Genomic DNA, 21,180 nt, shown 5'->3' on the forward strand with positions numbered 1-21,180 from the left:
GGGGAGAATAAAAGAACAAGGCATAATTTGACCAGAAATGAATTATCTTTATTAGAGAATTTGGCTAATGAACAGAGTATTGTGATCAAAGAAGCAGATAAAGAGGGTGCCATAGTTTTACAAGATAGGGCCTATTACCAACAATAGGTCTTGAGACAACTGATATGAGACTTTTTACAAGGAGATCTCTACTGATCCAACTCATCATATTCTGAGTCTAGTTAAAATGGTAGTAAGGCAAGCAGTAATTAGTTATAGGATATTTTACAGATAATGTAGCAAAATTTCTTGTCAAAGAATACCCATGAGTACCAATTTTTTATAAATTACCTAAAGTCCATAAAACAGGGAGACCTCTCCCAGGATGACTGATAGTCTTGGGGTTTAATTCTTGGTTGGAACCTTTGTCCAAGTATATAGATTCTTTCCTGCAGCCCTACATTAAAAAGATCCTGGTACTTTTAAAGACCTCTAAGGATTTTATAAATCAGATTATCATCCCAGTTAATTTCCCTTTGGTAACTTTTGATGCAGTTTCGTTATCAACTTGTATACTACATGAAGATGTGAGATTGTGCTTACAGAAGTTTTTTGAAATGAGAGAAGAGGTATTGCCATCTATGTTCTTCCTTTTAGAGCTGGTGGATTTGATATTAGAAAACAATTGTTTCCACTTTGATGACTTCTTTTTACAAATAAAAGGTATATCAATTAGGAGAGCTTTTGCACCCAGTTTAGCAAATCTTTTTATGGTGAAAATGGAAAAAGAATTTATTTGTAATGTAGATGTAAAGCGATTTTTTCAAAACATAATTGTCTATAGACGTTGTATTGATTACATGTTTCTGATTGTAAAGGACTTCACTGTGGTAGAGGATTTGAACTTATGGATAAACAGTTCCGCAGGGCCTGTAAAACAGCCCTCTTCCGGTCGGCATACAACTGACTGATACCGGGATGCCGAATATTTAAACTTATGAACATCAGAATATTTGAACACTGAAATACTTGAAGAACTGACTTAAGGAAGAGGTAGCATAGTATATTGATGTGTGTTTTATGTATTTTTATGTATTTTACTGTATAATCATTAATGTATTTTAAACTGATTTACTGTTAGCATTCTGTGTTGTAAGCTGTCCTGAGCCCGCTTTGGTGGGGTAGGGTGGGATATAAATCAAACAAACAAACAAATAAATAAATAACATCCATCCTCTATCAATTTAACTTACCAGAGTAATAGGAATATCATCACCTATTTAGATACAGAAGTGTACAAGACAGAAGAGAATCAACTAGCTGTTAGACCATATATACAAAGGACTGATATAAATTCATTTTTACATTTTGACTCGCACCACCCTGGACATTTGAGAGTAAATTTACTCTATGGACAATTTCTCTGTATTAGGAGCCCTTCATTAGACAGGCTGCTAAGATGTCTGGGCAATTCCTGCAGATGGGATATCCCCTTAAGTTGTTCAGGGGGCTTTATCTCATGTCAGGTAAGGTGAGAGAAGTGCTTTATTATTTAAGAAACCACCACAAAGTCAGAGGACATGGGCAATGGAATACAATCATATGTCTAGTTCCATTATAAAGATAATATACTGGTTCCCTGTATAGGATATCCCAGGGTGTTCTAATTTACTGTACACAGGTATGTGTAGGACAAAGAGTATTAGAAACATGTTGGTAAAATTGGATGTCCACATCCAATTTTAAAAAGACAAATCCTTTTAAAAAGACAAATCCTAGCTTTGGTCGGGCATTTCTGCTGTGGGACATGTTCCGTGTGTGAATTAGTCTGGGAGACAGATGAATTGGACTTACCCCACTATAGGAAAAAATTGACTAGTTGGACTTCCTGTGCAAAAAAAGAGAGAATATATTTAATTAAATATACATGTTCCAAATTATATGTGGGATCGTCATCTAGAGCCATGAGAATTTGCATTTGTGGACATAGGTCCTGTATTAGGATGTTACATTGGGATGCTCTGCTTAGGGAACATTTTCAAGTGGCTAAACATTCACACAGTGACAAAATTGGAAGTGCCTCCATATGTTCATGTGGATATTCGTAAACTCTTACTGAGAAGGGAGTGTTATTGGATATACACAGTGGGGACTCTAGTCCCACAAGGACTTAATCAAATTATGAAGCTGTCTTCTTTTTTGTAAGAATGGTATTTGTTAGTAGCCATTTAAATTTTTCACACTGTCTATACAGGTGTATAATTTAGTGAGTGTGAGTTACTATAAAATTATGACTGTTCTTCAGACACTACACTACACTAGCCTTGAAGTTTCATGAACTATGGTCGATTGCATTTTGGATTAGAACTTTCTAGCTAAATTAGAGCCATTTGGGGTAAACCTTTAAACTGTGTATTATAAACTGTGGGTTTGGGTGATTGTGTGGGAGTTTTATTATTGGATGAATGTGCTTTTGTGTAAGCACGAGAAGCCAGGCTAAAGAAGATCGACTTGGTTGAAACCAGTCCCCTTTTCATCTCTGTGGAAGTGACATCTCAGCAAGTCAAGTGGAGGGCTTCCATGACGGAATTGGCAACATCTTCTATCTACCAGAGACACTGCAATCATAGGGTTTTGAAAAAGACTATTTTTTTCCCACTGCATTATATGCAATAAGAGAGAGTTTATATATGAATATTTATGTTGCCATAAGGCTTGTTATGCATGTAAATAATTATCAACTTGCTGGAATGGTTTTTCAAATGTTTATTCGGTCAAACTGTAGTGGAACTATTATTTAACGTCCTTAAAATAACTGTTATATAACAGTGCTATACAGTTTTATATCCTTACTGCATTTATTTCGTTAACTGTGGATTCTTATTTTTTATCTGTATATTAATGTAATGGGTCAGTCGTGGCTCACAAGGACTCCTCATGAGAAGAAAAGCCACATGTAGCCAGCTCTGAGTCTGCAGAAGCCAGCAAGCAGGAAGAGGAACTGCAGGCTGGTCAGGGTTCACAGCCAATAGCTGGTGCAGAGCCACCTACAGTCTCCAGTCTTGAGTCAACAGGAGATACTAAGATAATCGTTACCATAATTCCAGTATCACCACACCCTTTGAGCACTGCAGACAGAGGTTATGAGCAGAACTACAGGAAAGATGACAAAGTGCTCACCTCCTGGATCAATGCCAGCTGCTTGCGTAGTTGCAGAATTACTCCCAAGCAACTGGCTGCAAATCAGGCACATGCCTATAAAAACCAGCCAGGGGAGGCTGTTAGGCATGGAGGCATCAAGTTATTCTACTGCTGACTCTGTGACCTTTGCATGCCCTAATTGTGTGGCTCTGGACTGGCTCCTGACCTAGTCTCTTGGTTCTATGATCTCTGCTCATGAGGAACCTTTGGGCTGCCTGGCTATGCTTTTCAGACAACTCCTCGGTAACATCTTTCTTGGCTCTTGGCTCTGAAATTGGACTCTCAGCTTGACTTCTTGTACTCGTATTGCTGCTACCCACAAGAATGTGCACAGTTCTGTCTGCTAAGTAATAAATAGATCTGGCGTGGGTAGCTCAGGCTAGCCTGATCTCATCAGATCCTGAAAACTAAGTAGGGTCAGCCCTGGCTAATATTTAGATGGGAGACCAGCAAGAAATATCAGATTGTGACACAGAGGCAGGTAACAGCAAATCACCTCTGAATGTTGCTTGCCTTGAAAACCCTACGGGGTTGCTGTAAGTCAGCTGTGACTTTACAGCACTTTCCACCAGCAAATAATAAATAAATATTACAAGGCAACTAAGAAGAACATTTATTTTCCCAACCACGTGTGTAAGATAAAGATACCTTTCCAGTAATTCTTTTTGTGTCTGTGCTTCTTCGTTTGATTGCATGCCCTTCTCCTCTAAAGCCTCTATGCTCTGTATCAGCTCGTCTCTCTCTGTGGTTTGAATAAATGGCTCCATGTCAGAGACGAGAGTATGTAGTTCTTCCAGATGACCTTGGAATTGCTTTTCAGTGTCAAAAAATTCTATGTGGTTCCTTACGTTTTCTTCTGAGTTTTCCATGTCAAGGCCATTTCTTGTCAACTGTAGGAATTCTTGAGCATCTTCAAGCCAGTCACCAGCAATCTGAGCAACCTGGTAGTATCTTTGGCACAAACTATATAATTTATTCAACTTATCCTGAAATAATAATGGAAATAGGAATGCAGCAGTTAAACAGGTTTTATTTCTGATCTGGGTATGGTATTTCTACTGGTACCCAGTCTTCAACTTCCATTTCATTTGCTCTGATTTGTTTTACATGGTGAGGGAGGGGCAGAAATCAATGGCTTTATGTGCAGACTCTCACAAAAGGTAACTGGATGTTTGTTTGGAGATGCACCTCTGAATTCACACAAATTGTGCATTTCACTGATAGTATAATATGATAACATCCACATCTGAATGCATGAGTATCCCAAAAAACCATACATACATATTAAGATGTGCATCTAATTCATATAGTTCCTATAAAGCAAGGATATCTGGGATACTGTGAATATGTTGAATGTTTGTGGTGTTCTGGAGCTAAACTGATAGGAAAGTAGAACCAAAGGACAGGTTTCACACATGCTTTTATATTGAATAAAAACGAACCCCCTGTCTTTTCCATTGAGAATGGTCTCATCATAGCCCATTACTCCATGAAAGCAATTCCCTCTCCCTGAACTTTAATCAAGAATCCTTCTTAAGGGAGTCATTGGGTGAGATCACACAAGAAATTTGGTGCACAAGTATCCCAGCTTGAAAAAAACGGTTCTCTTTGATCCATGATGCGGCAATCACACAGCCCTAGTCCTGTTGCCAGAAGAGGCATGGGCTGCATACATGGAAAAGGAGCAGTCAAACTGCTCATGTGCATGTTGGGTGGGTGTGGGGCGGGTGCAGCACACGTCCAGCCATTCAGACAGCTGGAAAATGTGCCCTGCATACATGTTAGAGGTTTGCTACCAGGAAGCTCCTGGTAGCTATTTAATCCGGTCCCGGCCCTTCCTCAGACAAGGTAGGTATGAGCGGGACTTGGGGGGGGGGGATGTGTGCATGTGATTGCACACATTAAATCTGGAGGGGAGGCATGACTATATTGGGCCAGATCTCTGGTGTGATCACTCCCATTGTGTCTTCATAAAAGTAAGGATACAATCTTAAAACACACTTCTGTGTAAACACTATGGATCTCATATTTATGATGAGGCTGCTTGCCAGGCACTTCACACAACAAACAGATGTAAGGGAGGGATTAAGGTGACATACTAGCTAGATGCAAGAACCCCACAGCATTTGGGATTGTCACACCAACCATGTTATCAGAGACTTACTAGTAGGCTTGCTACCTGGCCTGGAGTGGGGGGGGGGGAGTATTGTCCTTTAATAGAGGCTTAATGTGTGAAAATGGGACGCTGAAGCTTTTCATGGCATATAGATAAATAATGCCACCTGTTAAATAAGATCTCACTAAGCCTAGATTAAAGAGATGGGACAATTTTTTCTCCAGGTCATCTGGCAACCTTCCCTGACAAAATGCAAGTGTTTTCTACATAGAACCCTGACTTTTCTATAAAATACAGTACTCCAGCCAGTGATTTACCATATCTACAGAACAGAATTTGTCTTAAAACCAGGATGCTCACTTCATGCTTTCTTTCTTTTTATACCTCCTGTGATGTTTGTGCTACCAATCTATGAAATCTATGCTACCAATGTAACATCTTAGTTGGGCCTCAGCAGCTTATCCCAGGTTCTTATAATCAATGTTCCCTCTAAGCTGTGGAGTCTTGCGAGCAAAAATTCTACTTTGTGAGCTACTGGCATTAAAGTTCTGAGCTGCTGCATAAATTAGCTTGCTCTGGGGCCATTTTTCCTAAGCTAAGACAAAAAAATGTGTGAGCCAGAGGCTAAAAAAAAATGCTTTGTTTTTGTTTTGAGGTATATGCCTCTTTTCACCATGCATAAAAAATTAAAAAGGTACAAGATGCACTGACCTGTTTTTTGTGAATTGCATCTTGGACTTCACTATCAAGTTCACAGAGCTCAACGAGGCTGTGCTCTAGATCAGCAGGTATCAACTCTTTAGCCTTAATATACTTCTCCTTTTCATTATTGCTCAGTGCTGTCATTATCCTCAAGCTGGACTGCACTTCTTCCTGCTGAATTTGAACTTTGCGGATTTCTTCTTGGATATTATTCAGTTTCAAATCAAAACTTGTTGGTTTACTTACTTCCACCTTAATGTGCCTTAGCCAGTCCAGTGAGCGGTGGATTTCAGTTTGGAAATCTATACTTTGCACTAGCCTTTTTTCACACTCCGCCACAGTATTAGTAATGGCAGTCTGTAATATTTTCAGCACTTCCTGCCAATCTTGCACCTGTTTATTTGCTCTGTCATGCACAGATGAATCGAGCTGGGAAGAAAGCATTTCTAAATGCTCAGCAATGCGTTTTAAGAGGTTCCCTGAATCTTGCAGACTGCCAGCCAAAACATGATACATTTTCAGTTTTTCCTCTGCTGGGAGTGTTTCTTCATTCACTTTTGCTTGTTCTTCTTTCACAGAATTTAACTGCATCTCAAGCTGGTTACACATTGCTTCATGTTCCTGATATGCCTCTACCATATCTTCTAACTGGTTCACTTTCTGTTCTATTTGCCTTTTTAATTTGTGATACAGAGTAGTGAGCAGCAACATCTCTTCTGGTTGCCATGGCTGCCCAGTACTCCGAAAAGCTTCCCTTTTCTGGCACAATTCATCTACTGCAGCTTCTAGGTTCATGACTTCACTTAGGATAACTCTGTAATCTTGCTGGAGTGACACAGCCTCTTTGGCTAAAAGGGCAGAAGGGGTTTTGTGCATGTTTATAAGCTGGTCTTCCAATTCAGAGAGAGCCTTTGTTGTCAATTCAATTAATGACACATATTCTTTACGAGCAAAGATAGCTTCCTGGACTTTACTGAATTTGTCTTTAGCCAGGGTAATGACTGCATTGAATTGCTGAGGTAAAATGCTAAGTTTTTCATCAAGATAGGAACGGTCTATTTCATTAAGTGATGGTAAGATCTCCTGACCATCTTTTTGCAGTGTCAGGAGGAAGTTTTCATATTCAGGGAATTGCTCAAGAATTTGCTGATACTTTGCTAACTGAGAGTAAAGTTCAGAATTACTATTCATTAAATTGATCTCTGGGAATGAGACAATATCAGATTGCTTTAGCCAATGGCAAATTTTATCCAAATCTTCCTTAAAATATTTTCTAGAAACCATATGTTTTTCCAGCTCTACAAGTCGCTGGCTACATTTTTGTAAAACACCTTCATACATGTTCTGAATCTCTTGAAGTTTATCTAACACCTCACTCTTCTCTTGTTCTGTTGTCTCCTTCATTAAATCCCTTCCTTGAGACCACAGTCTAGTGAGTTCGCTTTGGAAGGACTTTAGACCAGCTTGTGTACTCTTGCAAGTCCTGATTTGTTTGCTCACATCTTCTGGTAGCAGAGAGATAAATTCATGGAACATCACCTTTTTCTCATGTTGTTGTATGTGATTAATGGCCTGAAAGGTTGCAAGAAAGAACTGAGTTCTTTCAGATAATGCTTTGCTTAGGTGTTTTCTCCTCTGCCCAACCAGATCACTAAGGCAGTCCACATGACTTTGAGCATCTGAAAGGTATTTCTGCAGCATCTGTCTTTCATTAAGCCCTAAATTAGTCATCAACCTATCTGTATGCTTTATAAGTGATTTCAGAACAAGCTGCTTAGCTTCCACTTCACTGCATATGGTGAGATGATCCATGAGGATGTTTTGAGCCAGGTCAGGGGGTGGGCTATGTTTGAGGGCCTCAGAAATGCTAGGCTGCTGTTCTTCTGCCCATTCCATTAGTTCTTGAAGTTTGGTCTGCACCACACTCATCTCTTCTAAAGTGGTAACAGACAACTGGATTTTTCTTTTGATAAGGTCCTCTAGCTGGACCCAACGCAGCTCAAAGTGGTCTGATTGCTCTTTCACTAATTCTTTGTCATTGAGGTTCAGGTGTTCCATCACCTTCTGCTTTTGATCTTTTAAGCCTTCAAGAGCAAATCGTCTCTCCTCTAGAGTCTGTGCTAGCCTTTTTAATGCTTCAAGATGCGTGACAGTACTTTCTGCGTCTGATCTGTTAAAAGAATTATCTATTACTAGAGCACTGCAGAGATTAATATAGAATAGGTAAATGGTTTTGGAGGAACATTAGAACATTTTAATGGAATTTTGAACCATTCTTAGACTCTTCCAGCATTTCAGTCACTAGCAAGCAAGCACTCATACAACGTGTTATACAATTCTAGCATTTTAGTAATTGTAGCCATCTTAGAAAGTAAGCTGTCAATCAGGGGGGGTTGTAGAAAAATCCCTGAATTACGGGAAAACAAATATTTTAGTTTTCTCTAAATCTTGGAAGGAACAATCATGGTTAGTTCAGGAAAACCCTATTGAACAGGTCAAAACTACCAAATATTTGGGGATTAATTTTTTTTACAATGGGAGCTGGGCAACCCATCGCAAGTGTGCTTTATCAGTGGCAAGAACTAGTGCCTTGGCTATTGCCCGTATTTTAAATCTGAAAGGGAACCGATATGTCCCTATGGCCCTAAGAGCTTTTAATGTGAAATCTAGCCCCCAACTCCTATATGGTGCTCCCATATGGATCGGCGCCTTTGATTACACCACTGAAGGCCTACAATCCTTTTTTTCTGAGGAAAATACTGGGATTACCCAATTGCGTTCCTTATGCTGCAATTTGCATGGAAACTGGACTGTTGCTCCTGGAAACTCGCACCTGGCTTTTGACCTTTAAGTTTTGGCTGCGCCTTTTATTTAACTCTGATCAGAATTCTTTCACCTTTTTGATGCTGATGGACCATCATGCATCCAAATGGTTAACCCTGATCCAAAAGAAAACTACATCCATAGGAATTTCCTTGGATGCATTTTATCTATCCTCTGCTTCTGCGATATTTCAATCTATCAAATGCAGACTATTAGATATCCAGCTGCAACGTTTAACTGAGGCAGCCCGGAAAACTTGCTCCCCAAGCTATCTGGGTTTATCCCAGCCTCCTGGGTTTCTAGCTCCCTATTTCTTCTTTTTAACCGATCCTCACCAAAGAAGAGCATTCATGCTGGCCAGATTTAATGCACTACCATCGGCCATCCTTTTCGGAAGATATTATAGAATCCCCCGCAATCTTAGACGATGCCCTTGTAGTCAAGGAGTCATCGAAACGGTCTCTCATGTTCTTCTGGACTGCCTTTTTTATAGCAGTCCTCGAGCAAGATACCTAGATGCTCTGCTCTTTGACCTTCAAGGCCTCTCTGCCAATGCCAAGGTTCGCTTTTTACTCCACAGGAAACACAATTTTGTCATTACTCACGTTGCTTGTTTTTTACAGGTTGCGATCCAAATCAGAGAGGCTCTCACTTATGTATAGCCCACAGCTATTTTATGTTATTTAACTTTTGCTGGCCTTTTTTTAAGTTTTACTATATTTTATAGTGTTATTGTTGGTTTTAAAGTATGCTGTACCCTTATATTAATGCCAATAAAGGTCTATGGATGGATAGATTTGCTCACCTTTACCTTTCTTCTTTTCATCCAATCACATAGGTGAAAGAGGATTTAGGGGAATTTATGATGGCAGAAACTATGTATCAAAGGCATGTGGGTGAGACACTTGTACAAGAGCTACAACTCAGTGGCACTACATGCATTTTGCACACATAAAGTGTCCAGAATTTTATATAGCCAGGCTGAGAAAGAACACAGCCTTCTGGCTGGAAGAGTTACTGATAGCCAACATAGAACAATACTGAGCTAAAGGGATCAGCAATCAGGCTTGGTATAAGTTAGATCCCTATTTTCCTGTCAGTGTGGTTCTGTATTGCTTTGATAAGCACCTGGCAGTGAATCCTATTCAAAGTTATTTCAGTAACTTAGTTAAGCTTAGTTGGCACTATAAATAAGGTACATACAAAAAGTACAGTTATAAGTTTTCTTGACTTCATGTATAAAAAGATTTTTCTTACCTTGCCAAGTTGTCCCATTCCTGTGTAAACTTCTCCAAAAAGACTTCTACTGCATTTATGCAATCATGGTAACTTCTTGTTCTCTGAAGATCTTCCTCCCTTTGCAGGAGAACTTTGTTCGTTTCAAGGCAAATGTCTAACCAATGAGTGCTTAAGTGTCCTACTTCCTTGTGTTCTGGTGACTCCTGACCTTGGGTCAGTTTGCTCACCTTTTCAGTCACAGCTGTCAAAGCTGCCTGCTTAAACTGCAGCTTCTGACTGAACTCCTATATGAGGGGACACATAAAGGGAAAAAAACAACAAAAGAGCATCCCATTAAATCAGAGAAGTAGATAAAAACTTGCAATGCTTTACTCAGACTGCATCACAAAAACAAACAGAAGGCAGCAACATTTCCATCTTTCAGTCCCATGATGTGTTGACAACTTCATGGGAATAAAGCAATCAGAATGGAAGTTTATGAAATGGAAAGTCCCACAGAGAGAATCAGACTGAAGCTGATATGAGTCCCAGCATCTCACTTTTTGTCTTCCCTTTAGAAAAGATATTGCTTCTTCCTGGTCATGTTTAGGGGTGTGCATTCAGTGTGGCCGAACCAAATATGAACCAAATTCAGCTGTATTTGGCACTGCACACAGCCAAATCAGCTTCTTTGATAAGCACCTGGCAGTGCAATCCTATTCAAAGTTATTCTAGTAACTTAGTTAAGTTAGCTGGCACCATTAATAAGGTACATATAAAAAGTAGTTATAAATTTTCTGGACTTCATGTATAAAAATATTTTTCTTTGATTTGATTCAGCTGCTGAATCCATGCCGAGAACGCAGCTTCCACTCGGCCGATGGACCTAGTGCTTTCCATGGCAGCACTGGGACTCTCCCAATATGTAACAGCGCCCACGCACCAGGCTGGACATACATTAGACCTGATCTTTGCGGCGGGAGTTGGAGTGGATCAGATTTCTGCCAAGGCAGTGCCATGGTCTGACCACTATGCCCTGAGGGCTCATGTGAATACGCCACCTCTACCCCGTCTAAGTGGTGAGCAAGTTTTAGCTTGCCCACATAGCCAGATGGACCCTTTGCAGCTTCAAACGGCTATGCGGGATCCCTGGCTCTCTGGCGACTCGTTGGATGAACTGGTGGAGAACTGGAATAGCCAGCTCTCCATGGCCATCGACGAGATCGCTCCCCAACGTCCTCTTCATCCTCGTTCACGATCCGCTCCATGGTATACCCTGGAGCTGCGATCAATGAAATGGCGATTAAGACGACTAGAGAGACAATGGCGACATATTCGTGACGAAGCTACGAGAACATCCTATAGGTCATTTATGCGGACCTATGAGATGGCAGTCCAGGCCACAAAGAAGAATTACTTTGCATCCCGGATTGCATCTGCGACCTCGTGCCCAGCACAATTGCTTAGTATAATTCGGTCAGTAACAATTTTACCGCATGGTAAACAAAATATTAGAGAATTGGAAATAGGCTGTGAGGCTTTTGCGAGTTTTTTCGCAGATAAAGTCTCGTCGCTCCGACATGACCTTCCCGCCATACTTGATACAGTGAAAGAACTTGGGGCACCAAGCACGTCTTCTGGTCCAGTTCTGGATTCCTTCAGTCCACTCAGCCTGGAGGAAGTCGACAGGATCCTTTTAGCTGTACGCCCTACGACTTGTAGGTTGGATCCGTGCCCATCCTGGCTCATAAAAGCTAACCCGGCGATGCTACGTGAACCACTGTAAGGTATCATCAATAGATCCCTGATAGAAGGGATCTTTCCCACGCCTCTTAAAGAGGCTGTGGTCCGTCCCCTCTTGAAAAAATCATCTGCAGATCCGGCCATATTGGCGAACTATCGGCCAGTATCAAACCTTCCCTTTTTGGGTAAGGTTATAGAGTGAGCGGTGGCAATTCAGCTACAGGGATTCCTGGAAGACACTTCCGCACTGGATCCATTCCAGTCCTGCTTTCGACCAGGTCACGGGACGGAGACGGTTCTGGTTGCTCTCACGGATGACCTCCTGCGACATCTGGATTGGGGCGGTTCAGCAGTGCTGCTATTATTGGACCTGTCAGCCGCTTTTGATACGGTTGATCATCAGCTACTGAATGGCTGCCTTGCCGACGTGGGGATTCAGGGGTCCGCCTTATAGTGGTTGACCTCCTTTCTCCAAGATCAGGGACAAAGGGTGGTGATAGAGGAGGAGTCATCCCAGAGGCACTCACTCACATGTGGTATGCCTCAGGGTGCGGTTCTGTCCCCGATGTTATTTAACATCTATATGCGCCCCCTTGCCCAGATTGTCAGGAGGTATGGACTGGGTTGTCACCAATACGCAGACGACACCCAGCTCTATCTATTGATGCGTGGCCAGTCCGACTGTACCCCGGAAAATATGGACCTGGCTCTTCAAGCCATAGCATCCTGGCTCAGGCTGAGTCAGCTGAAATTGAATCCGACAAAGACGGAGGTTCTCTGTCTGAGCCGGGGTGATCCAAGGGGAGGGGTCCAGCTGCTGGCTTTAGACGGGGTGCCATTGATACCGGTCCCTAAGGTCAAGAGTTTGGGCGTGCTCCTTGAGCCCTCCCTTACAATGGAGGCCCAGGTAGCAGCCACTATTAGATCCGCCTTTTTTCATCTTTGGCGGATGCGGCAGCTGGCTCCTTTTCTGGAGCACAGTAACTTAGCAATGGTGATCCATGCTATGGTCACCTCAAGAAAAGATCACTGTAATGCTCTCTACATGGGGCTACCCTTGACACTGACTCGGAAACTACAGTTAGTGCAGAACGCTGCAGCGTGGCTGTTAATGAGGCTCCCTTGATGGGAGCACATTCAGCCAGTGCTGAAAGAGCTGCACTGGCTACCTATTGTGTTCCGAATCCGTTTCAAGGTGTTGGTATTGACCTTTAAAGCCCTTTATGGTCAGGGACCTGTTTATCTGCGGGACCGCCTTTCCCCATATATCCCCCACAGAGCACTGCGTTCAGGGACAAAAAATCTGCTGTCCACCCCTGGACCAAAGGAGGCCAGGTTGCGTTTGAGACGAGCCAGGGCCTTCTCGGTGGCAGCACCAGAGTTATGGAATGCTCTCCTGGAGGCCATAAGGGCCCTGTGGGACCTTCCTACATTCTGCAGGGCCTGTAAGACCAAATTGTTTCAACAGGCCTTCGATGCTTAAACTGAGAGAAAGCTGCCACCTGACATCAGCTAGAGTTCCCGGTGCCCAACCGTCTGAAAAGCAGAACCACCAACATAGTAATGGTACAGATTATTGACTTATTGTTTTAAATTGTGTAAATGACTGTTGTAAGCCGCCCTGAGTCCGCTTGCGGAGAGGGAGGGATAAAAGTCTAATGTAAATAAATAAATAAATAAATAAATACAGCAGCCCTTAATAGCTGCTGAAATTCAGTGGCCATTCAACTCCATTATACCCTATGGGCCATTAAAGTCAATGGCAAACTATCATAGGGCATAATTTGGGGGCTGGAGGGGACGGGGTTTGAGGGAGAGCCAACAAATTTGCAGTTTAGCTGCAGGAGCCTCTTCCCCACAGAACCCCCAAGTTCCAAAAAGAGTGCACCAGGAGGTCCAATTCTAGGGGCACCCAAAGAGGGTGCCCCCATTTCCCATGCTTTCCTGTGGCAGTAGGAGGTTTGAGGGAGATGCAGCAAATTTGCTATGAAGTTGCAGGAACCTCTCCCCAAAGGAACCCTCAAGTTCCCAAAAAATTGGACCAGGGGTTCCCATTCTATGGGACTCCATAGTGGTTGTCCCCCTTCCTCATTGTCTCCTATGATAAAAAAAACCCAAAACACAGGCAGTAATCAGATTCTCCTAGACTGGAACAGGAGATTGCTGAATTACAATTTTTACACTCATTACAAAACTCAGGGCAATGGAACCCCTGCAATCTCCTGTTGGAGTCTGTTTCTGATATGATGTTGCCAGTAAAACAGGTTGCTCAGCTTTGTGAATCTTGATTTTAGATTTGTGCCCATTCATCTTTTGGTATACCCAGGCCACAAAGGCACTGGGTTCAGCTGCTGGGCAGTAGTTGGGTAGGTTTGTGCCACTGGGCTGGTCACTATTAGGTTGGCACAGGGCTTTGCTGCTTAGCACCAGTGCATTCAATGCACTGCTTCTGTGCTTGCAGAAAGCACCCCCCCTAAAGTTTGTAATTTAGAGAGATTCTCAGATTTGAACTAAGGTTCTGTGTGTGTGGCATTGGCACTGCCACCGAAGCACTTCTTCTGCTTGAGCACATAAGACTGTTATGCTCCTTGCAAACAAGCATCCCCACCATAGTTGACTTTCCACTGCAGAGATTCTCTAAGAAAATCTGACTGCTGCCTGTGTTTGCAAATTTTCCCTATCATAGGAAACAATGGTGGGATGGCGGCACCCTCTTCAGGTGTCCCTAGAATTGGACCTTCTGGTCCACTCTTTTTGAAAATTGGAGGTTCTGTGTGGGAGATGCTCCTGTACTGCCCTGCAAATTTGGTGCCTCTCCCTCAAACCCCCTGCTTCCCAGCTGCCATTCGTTATACCCTGTTTTGCAATTGACTTCAATGGCCTATAGGGTATCATGGAGCTGTATAGTTGGGAATAACCAAATATCTCCCAAATTTATCTGAGGATATTTGACACCCTGAATATTTTGCCTCCAAATAAGCCCAAATCCAAATTTTACTGGGTTTTTTTTGCACATCCCTGGTTGTGTTTTCCATAACTCAAAGTGGAAACACACAAAGGCTACCTTTGCATACAAATACTAGTAGTTGCAGGGGGGGGGGGGGGGGATTAAATGTTAAACAAAAATTCAACATTACTTAAGAAGAAAATAATACAAAAGGAAAGCAGTTTGGGACATGGAAATTTAGAGTGGAGAAGTCGCCAATGGTAACAGAGCACTTAGCTCATTTTCTTTCTCCCATTTTGTCAGATCAAAATGCCCTCAAACAGCTACTCATTCAGAGTTCCAGCAAATGCCATGTGATCCAGCAAATGCATATATAAAATTAGAGGGGGAATAGTTGCTTGAGGGGAGGCAATTTGGAGCATAGAAATTATGTGTGGGGAAAGGTTTATGACTTCTGTCCTCTTTCCACTTACTTCTGTGTTCTAAAGTCTTCTCACACAGAGCTGCTTTTCTTATTAAATTACTTTTATTTTAAAGCATTCCGTTTATAACTGTTTGCAATGTAATGTATTTTTGGGCACTTGCATATATGTAATTAAGCTATGTAGGTCCTAATAAAAACTTGGTCCTGCATGTGCTTGGTTCAGGACAACTATGGGGAGGTTGGATCAGTATGGAAGACAAATATCTTGGCATGCTGTTAACAAGATGGGAGGCAGTTTGAAAAAAAACTGCTCCACAAAAATCCAGAGTGATTTTTGCATGAATGTGCCGCACACAAGCATGCACAGAGCATGGTATTTTCAGATATTTTAAAAACTGGCCTACAGTAGCTGCCTCCTAAAATTAAGTGTGGCACTGCTCTAAATATATTACTTCTGCCATTTGAAAGTGGACACTATTTTATAAAAAACAAAAGTTTTATACTATCTGTGCTCAGAAAAAAAAAATGGATATAATTTTTCAGAGCAAATAATTATTTCATGTTTACCAAGGGATAAGTATGAAATTAGTTTTAGAGAACCTCCCTTACTAACGGGCTTGATCTGCTGGAAATGAACTTAACTGTAAAACAAAAAAAACAACAGCACTAAACTACCTGTTCCAGTTCTGCCATACACTGAGGCACTCCAATTATTGGGCACCTCATTCCTTGTACATATTGCATTTGATCAAAAAAATGTACAGCACATAGAGTGATTAAGGCTTCAATCTGAAGTTTACTTTCCTTCAAGTAAGACCCAGTTACTAACATGAGACATCCTTTCAAGCGGACCTGCTGAAGATTGCTCCCAAAAGCACGGAAAGGAAATGAAAAGCTGGATAAAAACTTTTATTTCTCTCAAAAGTGAGTTGCTTCTTACCTTCACCTGCATAACCATATTCTGAGCAATGTTCAGTTCCAGTTCTGCCCCTCGTCTCTTCATATTTTGTAACTGCTGATCTGCATCCTGCAAATATATCCAAAGCTCTGCCTTCATTTGTTTTATCTCCTCCCAGCCCTGAGCAAGGTACTGTGAATTCATTATCCGATCTTCAATCTGTAAAATACAGGGGAGGGCAATAAAAACATTTTAATGCAATTATTTACTGGCTGTATTAAATGTACACTAGCACTTTATGTAGGGCAGCCACTTGCAGTAGATTTACAGTAGGGGGTGGGGACAGGCCGCAGAGATGGAGGATAAAGGCAGCTTGCATAAGTCTCCCGTGTCTGTAACTGTAGCCCTGCAAAATATCAAAATTGAGATGGCTATAGCACAGGGACTCACTAGTTACTAAATAATTTTATCACAGCTTTATCTACAACTTGCCAAACTTTTTAGCTCTTAGAGAAAACTAAGGATTCTAAGAACTTAAAGATGCAACTTTTAAATGGGTTTTAGAGCTTGTTCTCGCCTGCCTGCATTCAAAGAGCTATTATGACCTACATATCCTCTGTTAGATGAAGTAAAAAAACTAAACATTTTTATTTCAGTTTTATTTGACTGATGTAGTTAATTTGTCTTTGGTTTAGTGATTCAACCAAAATAATAGAACAAAGTGTGCCACTGCTGATGAGTCCAAAACACTTACTCTTACTTCAAGGACAACAGCAGGTTGCCTTTAAGGTTTAGGAAAGAGACATGTTACTTTGTTTGGTTTTCTTTTCTTCTCTATTATCTGTCATTTTAGGGACTTGGAAAACAATTTCTCTTAAACATGCATGTTTGTTCAGACTACAATTTATAGGTTGTCTGGATTTGTATTATTTGCTTCTCTGGTATTAAAAATTTTTGATTGTTGGAACTTGGTTTTTATTCACAACTGACAGTTCTGTTGTTTGGCCATTTTTAACAGTTTACTGCATAATGCTGTGATGAATTGTAATTCTGATAAACTCTTTAAAATCCTGATCTACTATAAGACACAATGTTAATGATGGTTTGGGATAGGTCAATGTATTGGTTAGGGTTTCTGATATTTCACTGTAGTTCTGAAGTGGTTTCAGCTCCAGACTCATTCATCAAAAAATATTTGAAATCGCATTTTTTACCACTGTCAATATATTTTAATTCACTTCATATGCAGCAGTTATGAATAACAACAACAACAACCTTTACGGTACTCAAACTAAAACATATTCAAAATATTACTGCATGAGTTGTTAATGCGTCACTTTGAAGGACAGAGGGAAGCTTTGCTATACTGTTTTTTCAAACAAATAGTACCCAACATGGTCCACGTGACAAAGCAAGACAATTAAACCTCTAAGAAGCATTAGTGGAGGTCTGTCACAGTTTATCCCTTACCGTTTGCTTTGTTAGCTGGATGTCTGTCACTGTAGTCTTTACTGTACTATCAGACAAATCACACATGGAACATAAAAGATCCAAATAGGTGTTTGCTTGCTCTTGCAGGGCTCTGAAATGTTTAATCTAAAGAGAATGAGCAAATTTTCTCATGAGAACACAGACCTATCACATTTAATTGATAAATTTTCCTTAGTAGTCCAATTAAATAAAAAACAGAAGAGTGCCAATAATGAAATTATCTTTTCCTTATTGAGAATTAACAAACCACTCATAAAATTTCTAAATCTTTGCTTCTGAAATGAAAGGAGGAATGTTTCAAACACAGAATTCATCCAACTGCCTTGTTCTCTATACTAAGACACTTTGCATTTAACTTTCTGGAAACACAAGCATCTCTTAGTGTGCAGTATGGCAGACAGCAATGTGTGCATAACTGTCATTTAGTATTTGTCCAGCTACAGTTTGAGATGAATTATTTTTTCAGACATGAAAGACCATGTGTTAGGTTCAAATCAAATTTAAAAAGCCTATATAAGTCACTACAAATTGTATAAATAGATTTTGCTGCCTCCAGTGACACAACACAAATACAAAAATCATACAGTTTAAAAAAGAAAGGGAGTTATCCAAAGTTATTGACAATCAGTTCTTGGAACCTCATGGTGGTAGGAGATACCTAGCTATTTGATTAGTGATATGAGGGTTCTGGTCAGATAGAAGATACAAAACTAAGTATTTGTCAGAGTGGCCTAAGAGAGTTCCTCAGCTCAGTATAAAAATTGCAACAAAGCACAACATGAGATAGAAATTCAGGAGTTTCAGCTCTACATGGGCAGAGTCTTTCTTGATGATAAGTTCTTAATACTCTGCCATAAAGGACTGCAGAAGGCTAAACATAAAACCTTGTGAGCAAGGTGCAAGAAATGAGCAGCTAGAATCCCATAATCAGGCACTATACCATACACAAGTAGGGAACATATCCTGAATTAATGAGTACAGAGTTTCTCTCTCAATATCCAACAGTCCTTGACACAACACTCTAAAAGCTTGTTGTTTCTCCAGCATTGAAAGCAAGCCAAGTGAAATGCCAACTGACTTGATTTTATGCAAAATTACATGTGACCAATTGTTTGAAAAAGAGTCAGACAACATAATAGGGGCAAAACCAGGGTATTCAGATATAGAGTGGAGACACAACCAACATTTGAAGGTCTGAAGCCAGGCTTTTGTGTTAGGATTCATATTCATCCCGAGGAATTAACAACCCAGGATTGGTTGTCTAGACAAAGTAATGATTCTGTATTTGAACAAAATAATCACCATCTGGTCTCACTGCAAATTTCTTAATCCATCCTTAATGGCATTATAACTTCAAGGAGCAACTTTCAGATGCTCAAAACAGGGTCTCTCTTCATGAAAGGAATCAATTACATTGTCATGGCCATAAATAGCATTATATTTAGAAAAAGAATGGCTGAGTGAGATTAACCATATCAAAGACAGCTCAACTGCATTGCCCCATTATGAGTCCTACTCAGGCAGACGTCCCCACTGAATTCCCCATTGCATTCTTATGCATGTTCTCTCAGTGGATAACGATGTCTGGGGAAATAATTTTTAACATGTACAGAAAAAGTGTTATGCAGTTAAAATAGTTACACTTGGACTTTATTATTTAAGCCTAGTAGTGCCTTCTAAGTGGCATTTTTCTCAGTAGATACGGCATAACTGATCTTCTGTTCCATACCACCTTTACTTCCTCCTTGTTCCACAACTGTACAGAAAGTGTTGGTCAAACAATTCAAGCAGCCAGATGGCAACAGGCAATGAACGAAATTAAATAGATAACATACGAACAAGTTATAGAACTGTAAAAACCATGCAGAAAACTATGCATAATTTTTTTTAACAAGGAATTCAATTTCAGTACACAGTACAACATCCAGCAGCAGATTTTAGAAGGGAACATATGACTCCCTGTCAGGATTACATTGCACTATATTTTGCATATTGCATTCCATTACCTTTCTGAAGTCAGAACAGCCAGTATATTATTTCAAGATCTTGACAAACAGACTTATGTCTGTATAATGCTATACACATTTTGGATTGTTCATATAGGTTTGCCAATCCCTAGGTCTGGGTGGGGGATCCCCCAGTTTTGCAGGCTCCTCCCTGCCACCAGCCAGTTGGCTGGTGGGGGGAAGCCCTGCCCCAACAGCCACAATGTGCCCTTAGATCTCAGGCAGGTTAGAAGCTAGCAAACTGCTTGTGTTTTGGAAGGGGTGTGTGTGTGTCTTTAAATCTCAGAAAGACTTAAGCTCACAGGGGCGAGGCAAGCAGGCAGAGCCATGTGTGTAAGAGATGAAGAGAGAGAGCACAGTCTCTCTGATCATTTTATAGTCCTTTCACAGCTGTTTGTATAGTGAAAGGGATAGTAAAGAGTTAACTAGAACTTGAGAATGGGATAGAAGAAAACTCCAACCTCTAGACCTCTCTCTCCTTAAGTTGGTTGAAATACATCAGACAGTTACATTCAACAACTCTGCTGAGTAAAGCTATTTATACCATTGCCTCAGGAAGATCACAAAAGTGTGAACTTGCAAACTGTTTATTTTGAGTATGTGTGTTCATTTTCATTTAGTGGAAGTGTAGCTGCTGGGAAACAAAAAATCCAAAAAAGAGAACAAGGAAGTGAAGACTGTATTCAGGGGAACTGCACTGCTGTACTTTTATTTATTTGGAATGGAAAAGTTTCCTGGCTCCACCCTCAAAGTCTCCAAGCTCCACCCCCAAAGTCCCCAGGTATTTCCTGAGTTGGATCTGGCAACCCTATGTACCTAACAACTATGTTCTCAATTGTTTCCCAAGGGGTTTTTTTACCTGCTTCATAGCATCTGCCAGGCTGAAAGGTGGCCGAGGACTTGGTTTTAACTCTTTCTGAACAGCAGAGAACCAGGACTGGCATTGTTGAAGAGTATCTTGATGGTTAACATGTTTCTGGAGTTCATGCTCCAAACTCTGGTACACCTTCCCAAATAAAACAAAACAAAACATGAATCAGGCAATTCACATATCTGATGCTATTAATGAAAGTAAATCCTTGCTTGGCCAACTGATTAAATGTGATTTAAACTGACTGGCCAACTGATTAAATGTGATTTAAACTGCCTAAGTTGCCAACAGACTACAGAATGGTCTTCTGTTGCAACACTCTGTCCTAAAGAAAGGCTAGGAGAGAAAAAAAGGCTAGACTTGAGACAGTCTGGATCATATCAATGTTTAGTTATATGTTAGGCCCAGGTCTGAGAATTGTGTGAAATACCTTAGACAAGGACCAAATAAAATATATAGTTCAAAGATGGGATGAACTGATTAGGGGTCAACCGGTAATCGAGTATGAGAATGTTGTAATCATTATTTCTGATATTCACCATTGTTCTTATTTTTAAAAAGTAGTAGCAGCAGTTAGGAACACTAACAAGAAGTCCATGGTCTCTTAAAGGCAAGCTTATATTTGAATCAAACCTGGCAAAAGTCACCTAAAAGGGAGGAAGAAGGAGACTGATTTCCCACTAGCCTTATGCCACTCTCACACTCTTCTTCTCTGCTGGGGCTTCCGTTGGATTTCACACTATTTGCCCTGGGGCTGCAAC

At 40.8% G+C, this 21,180-nt stretch overlaps 1 protein-coding gene across 2 annotated transcripts in view; it reads right to left on the reverse strand.

The window, feature by feature from the left end:
* SYNE1 (spectrin repeat containing nuclear envelope protein 1) overlaps positions 1–21,180 on the reverse strand; it is a 621,543-nt gene that overhangs the window by 260,708 nt on the left and 339,655 nt on the right. For both annotated transcript variants that reach the window (XM_060240915.1, XM_060240910.1), the window contains 6 exons: positions 20,408–20,554; positions 17,522–17,647; positions 16,094–16,270; positions 10,079–10,344; positions 6,008–8,168; positions 3,829–4,166 (listed from right to left, as the gene is read on the reverse strand). In XM_060240915.1, the coding sequence (XP_060096898.1) occupies positions 3,829–4,166; positions 6,008–8,168; positions 10,079–10,344; positions 16,094–16,270; positions 17,522–17,647; positions 20,408–20,554 (3,215 nt within the window). The remainder of the gene's footprint in view (positions 1–3,828; positions 4,167–6,007; positions 8,169–10,078; positions 10,345–16,093; positions 16,271–17,521; positions 17,648–20,407; positions 20,555–21,180) is intronic.

This window comes from Heteronotia binoei, chromosome 1 (genome assembly GCF_032191835.1).
Source record: "Heteronotia binoei isolate CCM8104 ecotype False Entrance Well chromosome 1, APGP_CSIRO_Hbin_v1, whole genome shotgun sequence".
In the NCBI taxonomy this organism is placed as follows: domain Eukaryota; kingdom Metazoa; phylum Chordata; class Lepidosauria; order Squamata; family Gekkonidae; genus Heteronotia; species Heteronotia binoei.